This window comes from Rhinolophus sinicus, linkage group LG04 (genome assembly GCF_036562045.2).
Source record: "Rhinolophus sinicus isolate RSC01 linkage group LG04, ASM3656204v1, whole genome shotgun sequence".
Classification (NCBI taxonomy): domain Eukaryota; kingdom Metazoa; phylum Chordata; class Mammalia; order Chiroptera; family Rhinolophidae; genus Rhinolophus; species Rhinolophus sinicus.
In genome coordinates, this window is record NC_133754.1 from 167,896,714 (window position 1) to 167,916,691 (window position 19,978).

The window sequence follows — 19,978 nt, forward strand, 5'->3', positions numbered from 1 at the left end:
GGCGCTGGTGTCGGTGCATAGCTTCCCAAGGGGAGTATTTCGAAGATGACCATAGTGATATTCAGCAATGAGGTATGCAGCACTTTTTCTAGGATGAGTTCGCAAACTTAACTGTCAGACCTCCCACAGTAACGTCTCCTCATTGTCAACTGCTATGGATTGACCATCAGCTAACCCCAATTTTCCCCAGCTCAAGAAGAACTAATTCAGCTGGAACGGCTTCTCACACAATACCCTAATGCCCCAGGACTTCAAATCCTGGTCAAAAGGTATTCCTACAAGACCGCTACTAAGCCAGGCATTGAATCCGTCAGCCCTCATACTTCTAAAAGACCTACAGCATGTAACAATAGGAGAAAAATCTGTCCAGTGTCACAAGGTGCCACCCACGTGGTAGGCACTTTGAGGAATGTGTGCTGGAAGGTGCGGAATGGGGAACAGGAATGGCGCACAAACAGGGAACCTCACACCGGTGCAGAGGGTCATGAGGAATGGGGGCAACTGGGGACAGTCACCCCATGATACAGCCGACTGCTGCTCTAGGGGAATTCAGATTGTGCACTCAGATCTTTTTTAAGACAGTCTACAAATTAGAATTTTTATGTGACACGTGGCCAATTTTCAGAAGCCTTTTACAGACCTCTAGTCTCCTTTTTTATTGAAGCATGACATATATAGATAAAAGAGCACAGCTCATATGTGTACAAGTCAAGGAATTATGAGAAATGAACATATCTGTGCAACCACCATCCAGGTCAAAAAGAAAAACAAAAACACAGAACATGACCCGCCTCCTGGAAATCTGGGCGCCTCTTCCCAATTTCCACCTGTTCCTTCCTTCCCACAGGTGCCTCAAATTTGTTTGGCTTGTTTAGAAGTTCATATAAGTAGAATCGTAGAGCATGTACTCTTTTAGAGCTGCCTGGGTACATGGCGACGGTGCCCCTCCAATTCACAGACCTTGTATCTCTGATCAAAAGCACACAGGTAGGTGGTGGACAGGAAATGAGACCCAAGTGAATTCATCTTTTGTGGATTCAATCACAGCAGAGAACAACTTGGAACCACAGAGGCCTGGATGAGTCAGAGATAAGAAGGAATTAGACATGGGTGGAGTGGGATGGTCAAAGTCCCACAGAAGGGGAGGGTCTATTCCTGGATCATAGGGACAGCATAAGGACAGGGAACAAAAGGACAGGAGAGGTGGCAGATGACAGTGCGAGGAAGCCAAAGTTCAAAATTCATGGTCACCAAACACAGCAGAAAATAAGCAAGCGCAGAAGAGACCACGGCCAGGGCGACTGGGACCAACCCCGTACCCAGCGAGCTTGCCTCTTCCCCAGAGTACAACAAACAGGCCAGATTCTGGGAAGGAGAAATCAACGACGATTACCTTGCATGCTCTCTTTTTAAAAAAACTTTTTATTATGGACAATTTCAAACAAATACAAAGAAAACAGAATAGTGTATAGTAAACACCTGTCACTCAGCTTGAACAATTACGAACATTCTGTATCATCTTTTCCTCTCCTCATTCCTCCCCCAGCCCTCCATTCATCCTTTTCACTCGTCTTTTTCGGGGACGGTGGCAAATTTACTTACATCAAAATGCACAAATCTGAGCTGCTCCACTTTGACAGATGAAAACGTCTGTGTAACCCACACCCCGTGCCCTTCAGCACACTCCCATCTCCCCATAAAGTTCCCGGGTACCCCCTCCCAGGCAACCCCTGGTCCTCCCCACTCCCCAGAAGCAAGAGCTTTTCTGATTTGTTTTCTCCACAGGTTAGTTTCACCAGTTTGGGAACTGCACATAAATGGAATCATCTAGAAGGTACTCTTTTGTGTAAGGTTTATTTCCCTCTGCCTAATGTGTGTGAATACAAAAAGGTGAGTTCTTAAAATTCAGTTTGGGCCAAACTGTACTGACGTGTCTTCGTCACCCTTCTCATGCCATCTGATGTGGATGGCTACAGTTTTGAGACCAACACTTGAGACAAAAATAACCCACAGTGGGTGCAGAGCCATAATTTTCAATGAATTAATCAAGTCTTGCTTTCTTCCCTCAGTCCCACGTTCCAGATACCAGTTTCTGCACCTAAAATGTGCAGATACAACCACCCCAGAGTTCTGACCAACAAGAGGTGACTTGCAGGGTCCTCTGAGAAGCAAGGCAGACCCTCTTTCTTCTGTCTCCTGCCCTGGCTCTTCCCCGTAAGGGAGAAACCCTAGGTAAAAGCACAGAAAAGCTGTACAGTTCTCTGCAAATGCAAGACACATCTCACTCCACTGCTTAAGGAAAGAGACGTATCCTTGCCTCAGTCTGGAATCCATCCAGGCCCTCCCTTGGTTCTGTGTATACAGCAGGCCCTCAATAAATGCCTGTGACTCTTCATTATTTGCTCTTGACATTTTCTTTATTTCATTACTGCCTTGAAAATGTCAACCCCACCCAGGTTTGGAAGGCAAATAGAGCAGCATGGCCTAGAGCACAGGCTGCCTTCCTCTTGTCATCTGTAAACAGTGACAGGAACACTAGCCCCAATGCTCAGGGACTCCGTGGGAGCTGAGACAGTCCACGGTCAGCAGCCACCCAGAGGCTGGCAGAGAACAAGCTTTGACAGATCTACAGACGTCAGCTCCTGTCACTCTGCTTCGGCCTCCCAGCGAGCCCTGTCAGACACAAATTGCATTCAAACCCTTTCCAGATTCCTCTCCAGGTGTCTGACCTGCTAGCCGCTCACACTGGCCTCAGCTAACACACAACCAGGAGTGAATCCAGGTTTTGTGGCACCTTATACCATTTGGAGGTCTTCTTAAAGAAAGAAAATGCCAAACACATCTTACACTTGGCAAACTTTACAAAACCAAGGACCAAGCAAATATGGTACTAGGCAGGGCCCTTCCCTACTGCGGCTCCACCCCCAGGTTCTCAGTCTCACCAACGTGCCATGCACAAAACATGAGGGTCACATCTCGGCTTCTCCATCAATCCCACTCCTAAATCGAGCCACCAAACCCACTGGATTTCACGTCTTCATACTCCACTGTATCTGCCCTCCCCGTCCATGTGCAGAATCACCTTGGTTTAGACCCACAATGCAGCTAACAGCGCCTTAGCCCGACCATCTACCTTCGATCACCTGGCAGAGCCAGACTCCAAGCCATCTTGGCCTCCCTTCCAGCCTTCCCCTGGGAGCTGCCTTCTGCTTTCCAAACACCTCCTACTCTTGCGTTCCTCAGGGGAGCTGGCCACACGGTGCTCCCACCTGGACTGCCAATCCTCCACTGCTCCATGTCAAAATCAACTCAACAGTCACCCCTCCCCCAAAAGCCATCCCCAGTGGAAATCCATCTCTACTTCCCAGGAAGCCCAACCCGGGTTCCTTCATTTGTCCAGCGACAATGGTGCCTGAGTCATTCTGCCTCGTATTATGATTAAAGCTGTTCATTCTCCTTTTCAAGATGGCCAGGAGACGTGCAATGCCATTGAAGAACAATTCCACACCCCACCCCATAGGAGCTCCTTGTAAGCAGGGCCTACATTTGTGACCATTTCATAGTCCTCATACCAGGCCTCACACATACTAAACGATCCCTATGTTTTGTTGTTATTTTTGTTTTCAATAAATAAATAAATGACATAGCTGAGATAAAACACGTCTTCTCAGTAAACAGAAAAGGATCATAGCTGTCCAGAAAACGCATGTATGTGGAAGAGCTCACCCACTGAAGTGAATTAATAAGGTGAATGACAAGTTGCAATAATTCAAGTACAAGCAATTCTTTTTCTTTCAAAAGGCAGCACGTCATTTTGGCTTTTTTTTTTTCTTCAGGAGTCTCTTTAATGAAGAGGAACTATGCACCACAGCTTTAGAACAAAGCTAACTACTTCTGGGCTTCAAAGCAAAGTAAGTCCTATGTAGACTGAGATATCCTTAACAAATACTTTCCACCTTGGGTTCCCTGCTCTCCCATTAAAATATCCCACATCCCGATCTCCTTTGCTCAGCTTTCACCCTCGAGAAGCCCCTGGGATCTGCCACTGCCGGCTTGTGGGCATGAACTGAGTCCAGTCCCAAGCCAGTCTGGGCGCCTCCCTGGACTCTGACCGGCCACTCTCACTGCCATCCACTCAGCACTGACGCCACCCAATACAGATTGCAGCTGACGGAGCAGGTGGCTTGGGCCCCGGAGACCCCGGCAAACAGGAGCAATAAAAGGACTGCAGTTAGTGAAAGGCTGCCAGAGTGCGCTGCAGGTTAATAACTAACCCTCGTGAGCCTTTACAGGGCTTTCCTGGGTGAAGCCCGTGTCCATTTCATGGGAAGGCGACAGGGTAAGCAATGCTTCTGCTGGGTCTGGCGAGAACCATGGCTTGCTTCCCGAAGGGGTAGGGGAGCCTTGGAAGGGCAAAGAGGCTTGCTGCATGTCACTGAGAGTAGGAGCCTGGAGGGCTGCGTGCAGGAAACTGCCCTTATTACACACTAATTACTGCTCATTTGCCACAGGTGAGCAGCAGCTGGCTGCACGGAGCAGCAGTGAGTGTTGCAAGGCAGACAGGAAAGATCTGCCATCCCAAAAAGAGGTTTTGGACCAAGTGGCCTGCAAGCACTGCTTTCGGGGAAAACCCAGGGGTGCCTGCTGCACTCCTCTCTGCCCTATGCCTAAGGTGTCTGCAGGCACCTCCAGCCAGGAAAGACGGAAAGGCTCACTGGGGGCCTGAGAATGTAAAGGAACCCAAACAGGAGCGAGCTAGAGAAGGAAAGACTCCAAGGTCAAGGGAGACATTCAAAACCAGGGTCAAGAAGCTGATGAAGAAACAGAAGATGAACGCAGAATTTAAAAAAAAAAAGGCATTCTTTTATCAAATCTACTAAAAATTTTCCAAAGACTGAGTTTCAACCTTTTCAAAGAAGCAACATCCAATGGGAAATGAGGATCAGCGGGCAGGGGCTGAGCAAGGAGCCAAAACCTTGGGTGCATTATTTCAAGCCTCAGTGCCTTTGCATATGCCACTCTGGCCACCAGGAAAGCTGTTTCCCCGCTGTTCTCTCTGAAATTTTCCAGGTCATCCATTTTCCCTCCACTCTCCCCATCTTAGGCCTTCCTTGGAGCTTATTATAGTGACTTATCTCCAGTCAGGTTTCTTGAGGGCAAGAAACCTGTCTTAAGTGTTCTGTGTGCCTTAATTCAGATGCTTCATTTAAATAAGGCCAGTTTCCTGTGCCAACTGTAGAACTGAAGCAAATACCTAGATCCTGCAATAACTCACCAAAAGCCACCGGCACCAACTGACTTCATTCAGGTCATTCACAGAGAAACTGAAGTCAAAACACTAATTCCTATTTAGTGAGGAAAGGCCTGCAAGGGAAGCATATGGATTAGGAGATGTAAAGAGAAGTGCTCTCTGGTTCCACTGAGCTTACCTCAGAAGAAGAAGTGGGTATGAAAGACAAGCTCATCAAGACCAGCAAAGAATGAGCTAAACATGAGAAAAATACAACTCAACTAAAAAACAAACAAAAACAACCAGGCAAAAATCATAGAACAAAGCATTCCAGAAGGAAAATACAGATGGTTCATACACACGTGCAAAGATACTGAACTCCATCAATAACTGGGGGAAAGTGAAGACCACAAGGACTTCTAACTCCCACCAGACTGGTTAACAGGAAACAGGAAAGCTGCACAGTAACAAGCTCTGGAGAAGAACGGATCAGCAGACACTTTTATATGCTGCTGGGACTGTGGAAAAAAATTTCACAGGATCTTAAAAGGCTCTGCCCACAACCCTCCCAGCCATTCCACTCATGGGTACACACCCCAGAGAGATACTTGCTTGCATATGTGCACCAGGAGACCAATTCCAGAAGGCTCAAAGCCGCATTTTTTTCTAATAGCCCCCAAACCGAAGACATCCCAAAAGTCCACAACAAATGGTACATTTCAATAGATTCCTGCAATGAAACAACTCCACAGCAGTAAGAACTACAGCTACCTCGTCCATATGTATGAATCTCACCAACAGAGCAGTGAGTGAAAAATCCGTTTATATAAAGTCCACAGACCTGTAAAACTAACAACGTATCGTTTAGGGAAACAAACCTATGCAGCAAACCCATCAGAAGCAGAAAGGAGGAGAGACCAACCTCAGGAGAGCGGGAGGGAGGGGGTGGGATGGGGAAGGGCACAGGGGGTTTAACAGCATGGTGACGGTCTTCATTCTTAAGCTGGGTGGTGTGAATGTGAATGTTCATTCTATTTTTCTTCTTTAAACTATTCGTGTCATAGACACACTTCTGGATTTATGTCTCACCATGAAAAAATTTAGAGAATGCACTGCACAGCGGACTTGCCAACACTTCGCAACTCAGACAGAAATGTAAGGGGGGAAACTAAGACCAGACAAGCCAGAAGAAGGATGAGCTTGAAGCAGGACAGTCCCAGGGCAGAGGGGCCAGAGGGCCAAGAATAAAACCAGGAGGGAAGGGCATTCAAGACTGAGTTAGGGTGGCCCGGACTGGCACAAAAATCCAGCACTCGGATAATGGATGAACAAAGTGGGGCATACACATACATCGGAATACTATTCAGCCATCAAAAAGAATGAAGTTCACACACATGTGCCAATGTGGATGAACCTGGAAGACATTATGCTAAGTGAAAGGAGCCAGACACAAAAGGGCATATACTGCGTGGTTCTCCTTACACGTACCTGGAAATGTCAAGTGCATAAAGACAAAGTTGAATGGTGGTTCTCGGAAGTTGGGGGCGAAGGAGGCTGGAGGAGTTAGTGTTTAATGGGCACACAGTTTCCATTTGGGAACATGTTCTAGAGATGAATCTTGGAGATCGTTGCACAAATGTGAATGGACTTTAATGCCACTAACTGTACATCTACAAAATGGTTAAGAGGGTCAGTTTTCTGTTGGTACTTACATTTTACCACAATTTTACAAAACCCGTAATTCAAGACAGGTGCAGCTGGACAAGGGAGCAGGTAGGGTAAAGCGAGGCACTGTCAGGCCTACCTCACCCGCCTGAGCTCACGTAAGATATAATGACATGCGATCACGAAGCAGGCAGACTGGAGACCCCACGGACCCGAGAGGGGCCAGCTCTGCAGGCCCCTCCCGCCCGGCCAGCAGTGGGGACGATGCCACCCCTCGGACTGAGCTCAGTGCTGGGCAACAAGGAAGCTCTGGATAACCCCGGTGGAGGCACAGGACCCTTGGGATATCATTTTCCAGTTCTTCACTTCAAAAAGGAAAGCCTGGGCACTCAGCCAGCTATGACTTTGGGGAAAAGAACCTGCAAAAAATGCTGAGAAATGGTAGACAGAACCCAAATGCTAAAAATGCTGAAAGAGCAAAGAAGTTCAGAAGAGACTGGGGGTTTTAGTGCATGAAATTCTGACCTGTCAAATCACAAAGGAGTCTGACCTTCCCAGGGAGTTCCAAGGAGCACACGTGTCAAACAGGAAGGCAGGGTGTGCACAGCCTGGGCCGGAGGGAAGAACACTGGAAGATGAGTTAGGAAACCTCGATTCCATTCTGGCTCTACCACATTTGCTAACTAGCTGAGTGGCCCAAGGTCATTTGCCCCCTGAGACCAGGCATAAAGAGGATAATAATACCTTCCCAGACGGTGGCAATTAAGGGAAGTACCACAGATTCTGCCAGCCTGGGGATAGGATTTCCTAAGAGGTAGAAAGGTGCTTTGCGTATCAACCTCCAACCCTAAGACACACACACACACACACAATAAGGGGTGGATTTAAGTAATTCAGAATAAGCACAAAAGAGGGGACAAACTGCTGAGACGTGTGTCAGGAAGGCTTGGATGGCAGGGGAAAAAGGATACACACACCATGCTTACAAACATGTATACAAAGATTTAAGGGAATGAAGTGAAACCAACCACTTACTATGCAGCAGGATGAGAATATGAAAAATGCTTTTCTTTGTGATAATTTTAATATTGTGCTATTGAGCATTTTCAAAAAACAGGCCTACTTCTGACCTGAGTGTTGAAGATTTATGGCCATCAACCCAGAATACGCCCTGGGTGAAACTATATTCTGAGGTTCAAGGGTCCCCTTCCACCTCGGGACCTCAGGGGCAGGCTCAGGACCCACCTACCCACTCCTCCCACGCTCGGTGCTGCTGTCAGAGGAACCCCCAGACCACAAAGCTCCTCCGGCCAGACTGTCCGAGCTCAAACCTAGAGTTTACCTTTGCTAACCATGTACAGGGTCAAGTTTCTTAAACTGTGTGCTAAGCCACGATTCCCTCCCCTCTACAAATCAGGGATAACACCAGTAACTGCCAACAGAGTTTTCGTGAGGATTCAACAAGACAATCATTTAAGCACTTAGCACAGCACCAGCAAAATGCTCAGTAAGCCTTGGCTCTTACTAAGTGCTCGAGACGAGACACTCCGGCTCTTCAAGGGTTCCTCATTCATATTTTAAGATTCAGGGACATACCAGGCGAGCTCATAATCCTCCCCTACCCCAAGGAGCCCAGACCCAGAGGGAGGGGGTTTTCTAGCTCCCATCCTCCATGCATTTGCACCCGTTCCTTCTGCCCCGACACCTTCAGACCAAATCTAACAGCTGAACGCCTATGCATCCTTTGGGACAACACGAGGTCACTTTGGGCACCCAACATTCTCCAACTCCACCCCACAGTTCAGTGGCTCACCCTCTGCACTCCTCTCCCTCATGTGGGGTGATGAGTCATCTATTTACACTGTCTCCCCTTCTGCATTGGGACTACCTCACCCCAAATGCATATTTGTATCTAAAAACAAGGAAAAGATGCAGATGGCTACACACTACAATTTTAACAGTGGTTACCTCTGAGATTTTAGATGATGGTTTAACTTCTCTTGCTTCTCTACCTTTTATAATCATTCTGCTTTAAACATGTTCTAGTGTGAAATGAAAGTGAGGGAGGAAAGCACAAGTCAACCTGGGGGAAAAAACCCAAAACACCAAGATGGAGCAGCAGCGGATCCTGCCTGCAGGCAGCTGCCACAGGCAGAAAGGAAACCGGAGTACAGACAGACCAGGGTCCTGCAGGAAAGAAAACACTCCATCCAGAGGGAAGGAGGAGGCAGGCAGCCAGGCTCTGGAGAAGGATGCATCACGTGTTTTGAGGACAAATTGTGGGTGGAGGATTTCTGTGGTTATCGAGTGGATTTTTTCCTAAGTCCCTGTGCAAGAATTGAAGGGGAAGTCCTTCTACCTGTCCCTCCCCCCTTTGGCCATTTCAGACTTAAACAGACCTGTGCCTTCAGCCACGGCAGTGCACTAGGGACAGAATTCAATGAGGTTATGCATGTGAAAGTGCTCAGCAAGTTAATATTTATTCAGGGTCATGTTACTGGGACTGGGGAGGCTGGGCAGACACCTCCCCACCCCCACGCACACACCCCATATTATCACTGACAATCTAGAAGGTGTGGACCAGAGTTAGTTAGAGGTCACACCTATATCCCATTTGGGAAGGATGTTCACCATTCACCTCTCTGCCCCCACCCCCAACCCTCCTTTTAAAACAAAGGTATTTTTAAAAATATACAAACTCATCACCCATGTAAGTATCCAAGGCTCCCCATTGTCTCAATCACCGTGTGGGAGAGGGTGGGAGTGGGGTAAGCACTGGGAGACCACCTTGAACCAATACCTTCCCCCTCAGGGTCAGGAAAAAGCAAGCCATCCAGAGGCCTGGGATAAGGCAAGGTCCCTAACTACCCATGGCTGCCAGAACTTTGGGAGAGGGCAGAAATGAAGAGGGGCCTTCTCCTATTTCCTGGGTGTCTTATATGGTCCCCAATTTATTCCCACAAATGAGGGGGAAGCTATCATGCCCTCTAAGCTAGAACTCCACTCTGCCTCCAAGGCTGCCCCTCCCCCAAACACTCCAATGACTCCACCTGTAAACTGCTCTGACGCGCTAACCCTGGTCCTGGCCAGCTGTCATCCCCTCGCGCCTGGACTATTGCGACAGCATAACTGGTCTCCAGTCCCTCCTCCAGCCCAGCCTCCACTCTGCTGCGGAGAAAACAGGCTCCTTAAAGCTCAGGTGTGATACTGTCAACCCCCAGCTCAAAGATGGCCAGTGACCCCACACACACACCCCGAATTGCCTACAGCAGTAGTTAACAGTGGGGCTGCCCTCTGTTCTCAATTAGAGAGCCAGTGCTTTTCAAAGGATGTGAAGCGACCAACTTCCTCAGAATCACCTGAGGTTCTTGTTAGAAGTTCAGCTTCTTGAACTACTGAACCAGACATTCCGAGAATGGGCTCTGGGAATTTTAACTGGAGAAAAGAAAATCCCAGATGACCTTTGTATACATTGAAGTTAGAGAACGATTTTTGCTGTTTCCCATTGTTTGGGGAAATGGGTCCTACTTCCAGCTGCCAGGAACATATCTCACCACCCTGCTGGATCTGTGTTAGGACTAGGGGGCCGTCTTCTTTCCTACCGCTGATCCCACGCTCACCCCCAAAAGCTACACGATCGGGGTTACCAAAGTAGCCCATTCCAACTCTTTGCTGAGCGACCAAAGGGAAGTCACTTCTTTTCCACAGGCCTGTTTCTCATACACAATGGATGGGATGTGGGCTGTCCAGGGTCTATTTCAACTCCAAAATAAGGCCTATGATCTTTACGCTGTATCAGCATGTTCTATAGGGTCCTAAAAACCTAAGAACCTGCATTTTTCTATTTGTCGGGGGTGCGGGGGGTCATTCTTTTTCCATCCAAAATGAAATTTAAACCCATCTCTCATACTACATCCAACTTCTAATTTCCACCAAAGGAGAGCCGAGCAATGTTTAGCCTTCCTGGCACAGCTTTATTTATTTATTTTTTTTAATGTTCATTACTAAAGAATTTTCCAAACCCTTTCCACAGGCCAAAGAGAAGGCGCAAGACGTAAACTTACCACCTACCAGCAACCCTTCAGCACCCTGCCGTTTACTGATGCTGTCTGTATCCTTCTTGTCATGTAATGCTCCCAACATTCCCATTTTAAAGACTAGAAAAATCAAGGCTCAGAGAGCTGACATTGCCCAAGGCCGCACAACCAGCCTGCAAGACTCAACCAATAGCTCTCCTCATCCTGATATGCCCCCTGCTTCCACTGTTCCACAATGAGTCAACGTGGAGGTCCAGAGACAATGAAAGCAACTGCACCAAACGCAGTACTGGCCAACAAAGCTGTGCCCTCCAAGGCCTAGTGGGAGTGCTAACCAGCCAGCCACATACCCTAACAGCTCTCCACACAGAGCTGCTGGAAGACTGTGCACGCAGGGGTGGGGGGAGACGGGGCTGAGCAACAGCCGCACGAGCAAAAGTGATGCCAGGGATTTAGTCAACAGAGAGCTAATATGAGTCAACAGTGGGTGCCGCTGCCAAGCACGCTAATGGGATCTTCAGCTGCATTAATAGAAGGAAAGTGTCTAGGGCAGGCTGAGGGAGTCCTGCCCTGCTCTGCCCAGACCACACCTGAGGGCACCTTCCAAGTCAGAGCCAGGTTTTCTGAAGAGGAACGGCTCCGAGTGGCACTCTGCTTGGTAGGGTGAGCCAAGGCCTCCCCTGGCATCTAGTATATAAAGCCAACCCCATTTCAACTGCATGTTATAGGTGGGGTTTTTTTTGTTTGTTTGTTTTTCCTTTTCTTCTTTTTTTAAAAATTAATTTTATTAGTTTCAGGTGTATAGGTGGGTTTTTAAAAATATCTTTTTATTCCCATGTTACCAAGGATTGAGAAACAAGTGACTATCCATAGCAAAGGTTGAGAACATTCAGGCATGAGAGGGGCCGTGGCCCACCACCAGGCAAGGGGCTCCAGGCCTGTCAGAGGACCGCTGGGAAGACAATTACAGTTGTTTCTTCCCTTATTCAATACAACAATTGGGCTGTGGCTTGGCCAAAAAGTAGACTTCACACAATAGGCATACTAAAAATGCACAAGGGACACTGGGTTTGAGATTGTGTCATCTCAAGTGTCAAAGTCCCCAGGAAGTCCTCCCAATTCCCCCAGCCCATCCGTCCCCAACACCCTGTCTTGGGTGAGCCTGTCATATCACTTAGCATCACTTAGAATAAAAAGCTATGTTTCCCAAGAGCCCCAAGGCCACCTCCAATTCACGTGTGTGTCTAAGGCACAGCGTTTGGTACACTGGAGACACCCAGTAAGTGTTGACTGAACAAAACTGAAGTGCCCTGGCAGTCACAATGAGAGGGGTGTTGTATTCAAGGCAATTTCAGAACACAAGTGTCGTGACCAGGGCTAATAAAATGGCTCATGGCAATGTGTAACCACTTTTAGTATGCTTAGCAAAGGAATTCTTGAAGCTAACACCACCAGAGAGTTTTAATTACAAAGCAGCCACACTCAGCCTGGCAAGTGCACTGAATGCCTGTAGAAATGACTGGAGACAGAAAATCCAGCTTAGGGGTATGGCGGACAAAGGTAAAAGCTATCTGTGTGCCAGGCAGCCATGCAACACCAGAGCCCAGGGAAGCGGTAAAAATCCAGGGACCCAGAAGAGGAGAATAATGACAAGTGGGGACAAAGGCCAAAAAAAAGGGAGCCTCGTGAAATGGGTTCTGAGGAAGGAAGACACATGCTACAAGTTCATGGGGAGCTGGCTGCCTGGTGCTAACCTTTTACTCCAAGAATTAATTATAAGAACTAAAACTCTTATCTGGGAAGCCTAGCGTAGGAGATTGTGGTGCAGTTCTAATATCTAATGAATCTTTAAATGGATGAGCTGTGCTTACCGGGTGATTTTTCTTCATCTTTCCTCCCTGAGGGTTCACATAACAAAAGCCAGCATTTGCTTTTTATTTGCCTTTGGAGTGAGTGTTTTGTGTGTGTGTGTGTGTGTGTGTGTGTGTGTGTGTGTGTATCTCTGTATAGATAAAATGTGGAATTCACTAAGTCACATATTAAAGCATCAAGAAATCTGTCATCATAAGAAACCCTGGTAAATATTTTTTTGTCAAGTAGCCTTTTATACAGTGAAGAAACCTTTTAGGATGCAAATACCCCACGACCCCCTCCAGTGAGGGCTCCACCAGCTGTAGTAAGGCAACACTCCCACCCCGACCCGACCCGTTCTTTTGTGTACCTGTTTGGGTCTATTTCACCACACATGCACTTTACTCAGTTTGCATTTTTCATCCCAGAAACACCACTTAAGCCTGTCTCACAAACCTGACAGAAGCAATACATTTTATAAACGAACCATCCCTGGGGAACAGACGAGAAGAAAACCATCAGCAAGGCGCACTGTCAAAGTTCCCAAGGAGAGCATTCCTTTCCCAGATCCCAGGTGCAAAATGCATGACATCCTCTCCACACACAAGCTGCCCACTCCAGAGGCAGCCTGCTCCCCTCTCCACCCCTCCCACCTCTCCAGGCCTCCTCTCCCAGCTGAAGAAAAGCTGGAGAGCCTCAATCTTGGGCAGCAGTAACATTTTAATGCTATTTTAGACAACAGCTCTAAGCTCCGGAATGTTGGCTCCTTTTCCATGAATAAAAAAACCCCAAAAGGGTATTATCATAACAAAATGATATCCTATGGAGAGCACTAGAAGCCACAAAAATAAAATTGCCATAAATTGAAACTGTCTCAAAATGAAACCTACACAGGCCAGGCAGGCTCTGATTTTCTCATCTAAAACCCTTCAATGTTCCTAGTTCTCTCGTGAAGTCCAAAGACTTGCCCCCACCGGGAAGGCCTAAATGCTTTCTTTGGAAGTCCAGGTTACGTTTGTCCCCCCACTCGAAACTCTGGAGATGATCTGTAACATTCATCTAAAGCTCAATCACGGCTGTGTCCTCGGTCACACCCAAAGATTCCCAAAGGCACCATCTGCCGCAGCGCCTGGTGCACAGTAGGCGCCCCATTAATGTGCAGATTTGATTTGATCAGATCTGGCCCCTTGGCTAGAAAGACACGTTGGTAGCTGGACAGCCTGGCGGGGACAGCCGCGCCGGCCTAGCTCTCTGCTGGATGGGGGTGGGGTGCAACCACCTGTGGGCAGGAGGCCGGGAACTCAGGCCCCGGCGCCGCCGCCACCCTGGGGTGCCTTGTAAGCCCCAGGAATGTTGCCCTGGGGAAAGTCCGGCTCTCCAAGCCCCGTGGGCGCCCCAGGGCCGACTCCCAGCGCCCCAGCAGGGGCTCTGCGGGAGCAAAGTTGGTCAGATCCAAGAGAGTCGATTCTAGAGTTAGCTCCCAAGTCGGCGTAGCCCCTGCGAAGTTGCCGGCCACAGGGGTTTTGGGGGATGAAGACTGAGGGAAAAGGCACCGACAGGGGATCAGGAGAGAGCGGAAACGGTCCCCTGATTAGCTCCCAAACTTGGGGCACCTGCCGGGTAGCAGGCCTGGTGGCGACTTCGCGGGGGCAAGGGGGCCACGTCAGGGCAGCCCTGCATTGCTTTGAGATTTTTCTAACCAATAACTCAACACCATAAAGGCCCCCGCTGGAATCTGGGGGGCGAAGGTAACACCTGTCACCCGCGCCAGGGGGCGGGGACGAGGGAAATGGGTGCGCTGGGGAAGGGGTGAGGCCCAAATGGTGAGGTGGGAGCCAGAGAAGGTGCAACCCAGCAGCGCAATGTGTCAAGGAGAGGGCGCCGGCCTGGGATGGGGTCCCGGAAGACACGGGACGGGGAACCCGAGAGGGAACCTGGATTAAGGAGTATTCTCAGGGAAAGGGGGGAGGGGATCCCAGAAAGGTGCTAGGGGAGCGTCCCAGAGGAAGCCATATGGGGAAGGGGATCGGGGTGCCAGTGACCCGAACCGGCCCCATCACTCACCGGCAGGTCGACGCTCACTTCGGTCCCGTCGAGCAGGAAGACGCGGCAGTAGAGGGTGGCCTTCGCGGCGCCCGCGGCGGAGATGTGCACCGCCGCGCCGCCCGTGAGCAGGGGCCCTCCGCCGGCCGGGAACACGCTGCCCCCGGGCGCGGCGGGCAGCGGCGAGGAGGCGGCGGCGGCGGCCGGGCCCCCCCGCGGACCCCCGTCGCGCTCGTCCCCCAGCCCGGCGGCCCCGCGCCCTGCCGCGCCCCGCGCGTAGAGCTGCATGGAGCGGCGGCCAAAGGTCCGGCGTAGGAACCGCAGCATCCTGGCTGGGGGCGCCCCCTGCCCCCGCCCCCTGCGCCGCCGCCGCCGCTGCGCCCCCGCCCGGGAGCACCCCGCGACGCCGTCAGTGCCCGCGGCCGCCCGCGCCACCTCCAGCGGGCTGCGGCCCGGGGCTCGCTCCCGCCGAGGCTGAGGCCGCGCTCCGGCTGCCTGCGGGCGCGCCGGCCCGGCCAGCGCCGGCTGCGAGTGGCCGCAGGCGGGAGAACGCGCTCGGGCGGCCCCGGAGCCGTCCCGCCGCTGCCGCCGTGCGCTCTCCGGGGCTGGCGGCCTGCGCTTGCTGCTCAGCGGCCGCTCCCGACGGCCAGCGGCGGGCGGCCCGAGGCTGCGGGGGGCGCGGGGGCGGGCTGCGGGCTGCTCCCGCGCCGCGCCGCGCGTCGGCCGAGGGCCAGCCGGAGCAGGGCGCCTGCGTGCTCCTGGCGCACTCACTCCCCCTTGCCGCGCCGCGCCCAGGGCCGGAGGAGGCCCAGCCGAGCGCCCGCTCCCCAGGCGCCTTTTCCTGCGCCCGCAGCCCCCGCCTCCCACCTGGGAGGCTGCACCTCCAGCTACCACCACCACCACCGCCGCCGGGACTGCAGCACGCCCTCCTCCCTCGGGGCTGCGCCGGGTAATTGCAAAACGGGTTTGTGCTGCCCCCTGCCGGCCCGAGTGCCCCCTGCTGCTGTAGGTGTGCTCACGTGTGTACACGTAGGTGAGCACACACGTGTTTCCGGCGCCCCGAGCCCTGCAGACGCCTCTGTGTCTCCCCTTACCTAGATAGGAAAACAGGGCTCTGTGCCCTCCGGGGAGCTTTGTCCCGCAGGCCAGAAAGAGAGAATAGCGTTAAGTGAAGACCCTCCTGGGCCCTCAGTTTCCCCTTCTAGAAAAGGAGAGTGGTGGACCAGGTAATCTACAAAGTCTCTGCCACTTACATTCAGTTTAAGATTGCAGAGCTGGCAGGTCTCTTTCAGCCATTCCAGTCCAATGGGCTCATTCCAAATAAGGAAATTGAGGCCAGGGAAGGAGGGGGAGTACTTTTGCAAACTACTACTCAGAAAAACCCCTTTCCTCAAGGAACTCGTGTCCAGTATTGTCGCAGAGGCATGCATAAATAGCCATACCGAGAAGGCTAGTAAAGGCCGAACAAGTTACTGGGAAGCAGAGTAGAACTGAGGCCCGAGAATGAATAGGATCGGACACACTGAGAATATCGGAGGTGGAGGGAAATGTTTATAAACGCTGCCGCTCAGGTATACACGTTCAAGGCCTGCTTCTGGGTAACTGGGTTGTGCAGTGTTGCTGGAAGGAGTGTAGAAGACAAGGAGGCTGAAAGGAGGTCAGGCCTCTTGAGAAGAGTAACACTACTATTTTCTTGTGCCTGACACTGTGCGAAGCCCTTTCCATTCATCATCTCACTTAATCCTCAGGACAACCTGGTTCTATAGGAGATTTTATCCCCATTGTACAAAGAAGGAAATTGAAGCTTAGAGAGCTTAAAAGACTTGCTCCAGATTTCATGGTTAATAGGGACTCGTTTGCAGGGCTTCAAAGCCGTTGCTCCTAACTACTGCCAGGCTGAGGCATGTGGCATGATTGGCAAGCAATGAAGGTTTCAGAGAGGCCTGGATAGAGGCAGTGTCCACAGCAAAAGAGACAGAGAAAGAGGAAGGGATGATTTTCCAAGGCATTCCGAAAATAGACATTTACTGAAGATCGGGCACTGTCTTAGGTGATTTCATGGATGATATTTTTATTAATCCTCACTCCAACCCTTCCAGATAGTTCTATTTCTCCCCATTGATTTAGGTGGAGTTTGGGGCTTAGAGAAGTAATATCCTAGCCCAAGGTCTCAGGGCTCCTGAATGGCAGCAGCCAGTACCCTCACTTGTTGCTTAGTGTTCCCTCTAGGATTCTATAGGGGTATACTGTGTGACAGTATACTCTGAGGGGGCACCTGCCAGTCAGTCTTCAGATACCCACTCTACTCTCCTCCCCACAAGACTTGACTTAATAGAATACCATCAGCAAGTTGGTGTTCAAAGGTAGCCCAATCAGCTTCCTGGTCTCTGAAAAATGTCCCCTCCCACTCAAATGTCCACATCCCAATCCCCAGAACCTTGCATGGCAAAAGGAACTTGGCAGGTTACATTGATTAGATTGGGAGTTTGAGGTAGGGAGATTATCCAGGATTATCTGGGTGGACCCAATATAATCATAAGGGTTCTTATAAGAGGGCGGCAGTAAGGTGAAAGTCAGAGAAGGGGGTGTGACAATGGCAGCAGAAGTCAGTGATGCATCCAGGAGCCAAGGAATGCAGGTGGTTCCTGGAAGCTGGAAAAGGTAAGGAACAGATTATCCCCTAGATATTCCAGAAGGAACACAGCGTAAGGACAGGACTTTTGCTTATTTGTCCGTATGTCCCTACCCAGCATCTAGACTGCCGTCTGGAAAGTACATAGTAGACATTCAATAAATGCTCGTTGAATGAATGCAGGATCTCATTTCAATGTCATAACAGCCCTGTGGGGTAGGGATTGTTGTTGCCTTTTAGAGATGGGGGAAATGAAGATTGGAGTGGAGCAGGACTCATGACTCCTGACGCCAGATCCCATGGACTACGGACAGTACCACGTCATTTAGAATCACTTGGGGACTCCAGATGGCTTTAACTTGAGCAGTACCTCCTCTGTGTCAGACACTTCCTATCACTTCATTGATCTTATCGAGTCTTCATCACAATAGTGATTTAAGCACTGAAGAGAGACAGAGGCTCCGGCTTTCCTTTGATTAAATTTCATGTTGCCCAAATTTCAATTTCAGAATTTCAAATTTGATGAGCAAGTTTGCATTTTGTCTGCTCATAGTGTTAGGTACTTTATTTAATCTTTGCCTTTTTGACCTAAAAAGACCCATCCCTGCTATCTGAGCTCTATAACCAGCCCTTCAAGATGTTTAGTTGCCATTTCTCAGACCTCCTCCATGCTCAATGTGAATGGGCCAGAATTGCATATCCTGTTTGTCAATATATCACTCTTTTATGGAACTTTTGGTCCTCAAACTATTATTCAGAACCCCCAGTATTTCCACTTTGTTTCTGTCTAGAACTATCTTGGGCTGAAGTTCTCCAGAAACAGTCTACACTAAATTCGAGGTCCTTTCTTCGGTCATAAGCAGTAGCTTGACACCCTCAGTTTCATGGACAGTATTTGGAATTGGATCCCCAGTGTCACCTTCTTGTCTTTTCTCTGTTTAAAGCTCAGCTACCACGTCTTTACTCACCTCCTCAGGTTCATGAGTCCCTCCCATCACTACTCCAGAGCTTTGTGTCATCAGCAAACTTTGGAGAGTCCTTATGCACTCCCTTCCTCCAGGGTAGTTTTACGGTGTTAATTACACAGCCCTTGCCCTATCTCTAAGGAACTCCTTTCAGAAATGTGCCATTTATCCCTCTCCTCTGTTTCCTGGCTCATTTCCTAGACTCATTAAAATTGTGCCCTCATTCTGACTCCTTTTCTTTTCCCATAGAACAAGATTACACTTTAATGTATGTTCCTATTTACTCCCCTGTGAATCTTTCTTTCCATAAACATTTACTGAGACCTTACTATGTATCACAAAGCTTTCCCTACCCTTCTGATAAATGTGGGCTCATGGGGAGGGCGAAATGGGTGAAGGGGATCAATAGTAATGTGATGGATGGTAACTACACTTACAGTGATGATCACTATATAGTGGATACAACTATTGAATTACAATATTACACACCTGAAATATATATAATGTATACCAATTTTACCACAATAAAAAAAAGTGTTGGCTTAGCCTTTGTGCTATTGTTTCAGAATAATGATAACTATCATTAATTAAAGATTGTGTAGTGGGCAGCTGTGGTTTCTGCCAGCCTAGCATCCACTTTCCTTCTTTGGGTTACTTTGCAGAAGTACTTGATCACCACTCAGAGACTTAGTGGTCTAGGTGAAGCTGACTCTACCCCTGTCACAGGTATGACCTGCTACTGGCTCAAGAATAAGCAGTAACTCACATCAGGCCAATCAAGGTCAGTCCTGGAATTCTTGTTGAAATGACTGGGAATCAGCGGTGTGAAGCCTGGAGCTGCTTGCTGCAGTCCCATCTTGACACCACATGGAGAGAGCCTGAGAATGACAACCAACACAAAGAGAAGCAGAGCTCAGAGATGGACAGACATAGATTTCTGATGACATTTTGATTTTGACTGCCTGGATCCAGCTGTGCCTGAAGCTACATCTTGGAATATACAATTTAAGGAGTGAATCAGATGAGAATGAAGACTTTCCAGGTCTCATTCATGAGCACAGGGCATAAGTATTGTTTTGAATAGGCACTCACTTTATTCATGGTTTAAAGGACTCATCTCCAAGCAAATAATTAGCAAAGTGATGCTCGTCACTGAATTACACAGAAATAAGTGGAGAGTTAATGAGTCATCTAAACTTTTAGATCCAGAGGTGGCAATGACAATGTTTTTATGAGTACAACTGAACCCCAAATTTATATTTGTGGCCAACCCTTTCCCCCTGCTCTAGGTCACATTTCTGACTGCCTCCTCTACATCTAATCTCTAGGTCTTTATTCCAAACACCTACTCTCCAGCCTTCTGCCTAGACTCAAGAGATTACTATTTGGAGAGAAACAGGCATGTCCCCCACTTCCCTGATTCCAGCCCTAGCATGGGTTTCTTCCCTGAAGGGTGTGCATCTTACTTTGGGGGAAAACATGTGGCTTTGATGCGATAGGCCTGACATCTATGCTGGAGATGCACTCAGAGAGTGGAAGGGAGCATCTTCATAGT

General features: G+C 49.4%; 1 protein-coding gene across 7 annotated transcripts in view; it reads right to left on the bottom strand.

Annotated features, from left to right (window-relative positions):
- Window positions 1–15,750, bottom strand: part of EPB41L4B (erythrocyte membrane protein band 4.1 like 4B) — a 117,036-nt gene extending 101,286 nt beyond the window's left edge. For 4 of the 7 annotated variants that reach the window (XM_074330804.1, XM_074330802.1, XM_074330805.1 and 1 more), the window contains exon 1: window positions 14,848–15,749. In XM_074330804.1, coding sequence (XP_074186905.1) covers window positions 14,848–15,153 — 306 coding nt within the window. In that variant the 5' untranslated portion in view covers window positions 15,154–15,749. Of the gene's footprint in view, window positions 1–14,847 lie in introns of all 7 variants that reach the window. The other 3 variants (XM_074330803.1, XM_019734179.2, XM_074330806.1) reach the window with 3 other exon arrangements.
- Between the last annotated feature and the right edge of the window lie 4,228 nt (window positions 15,751–19,978).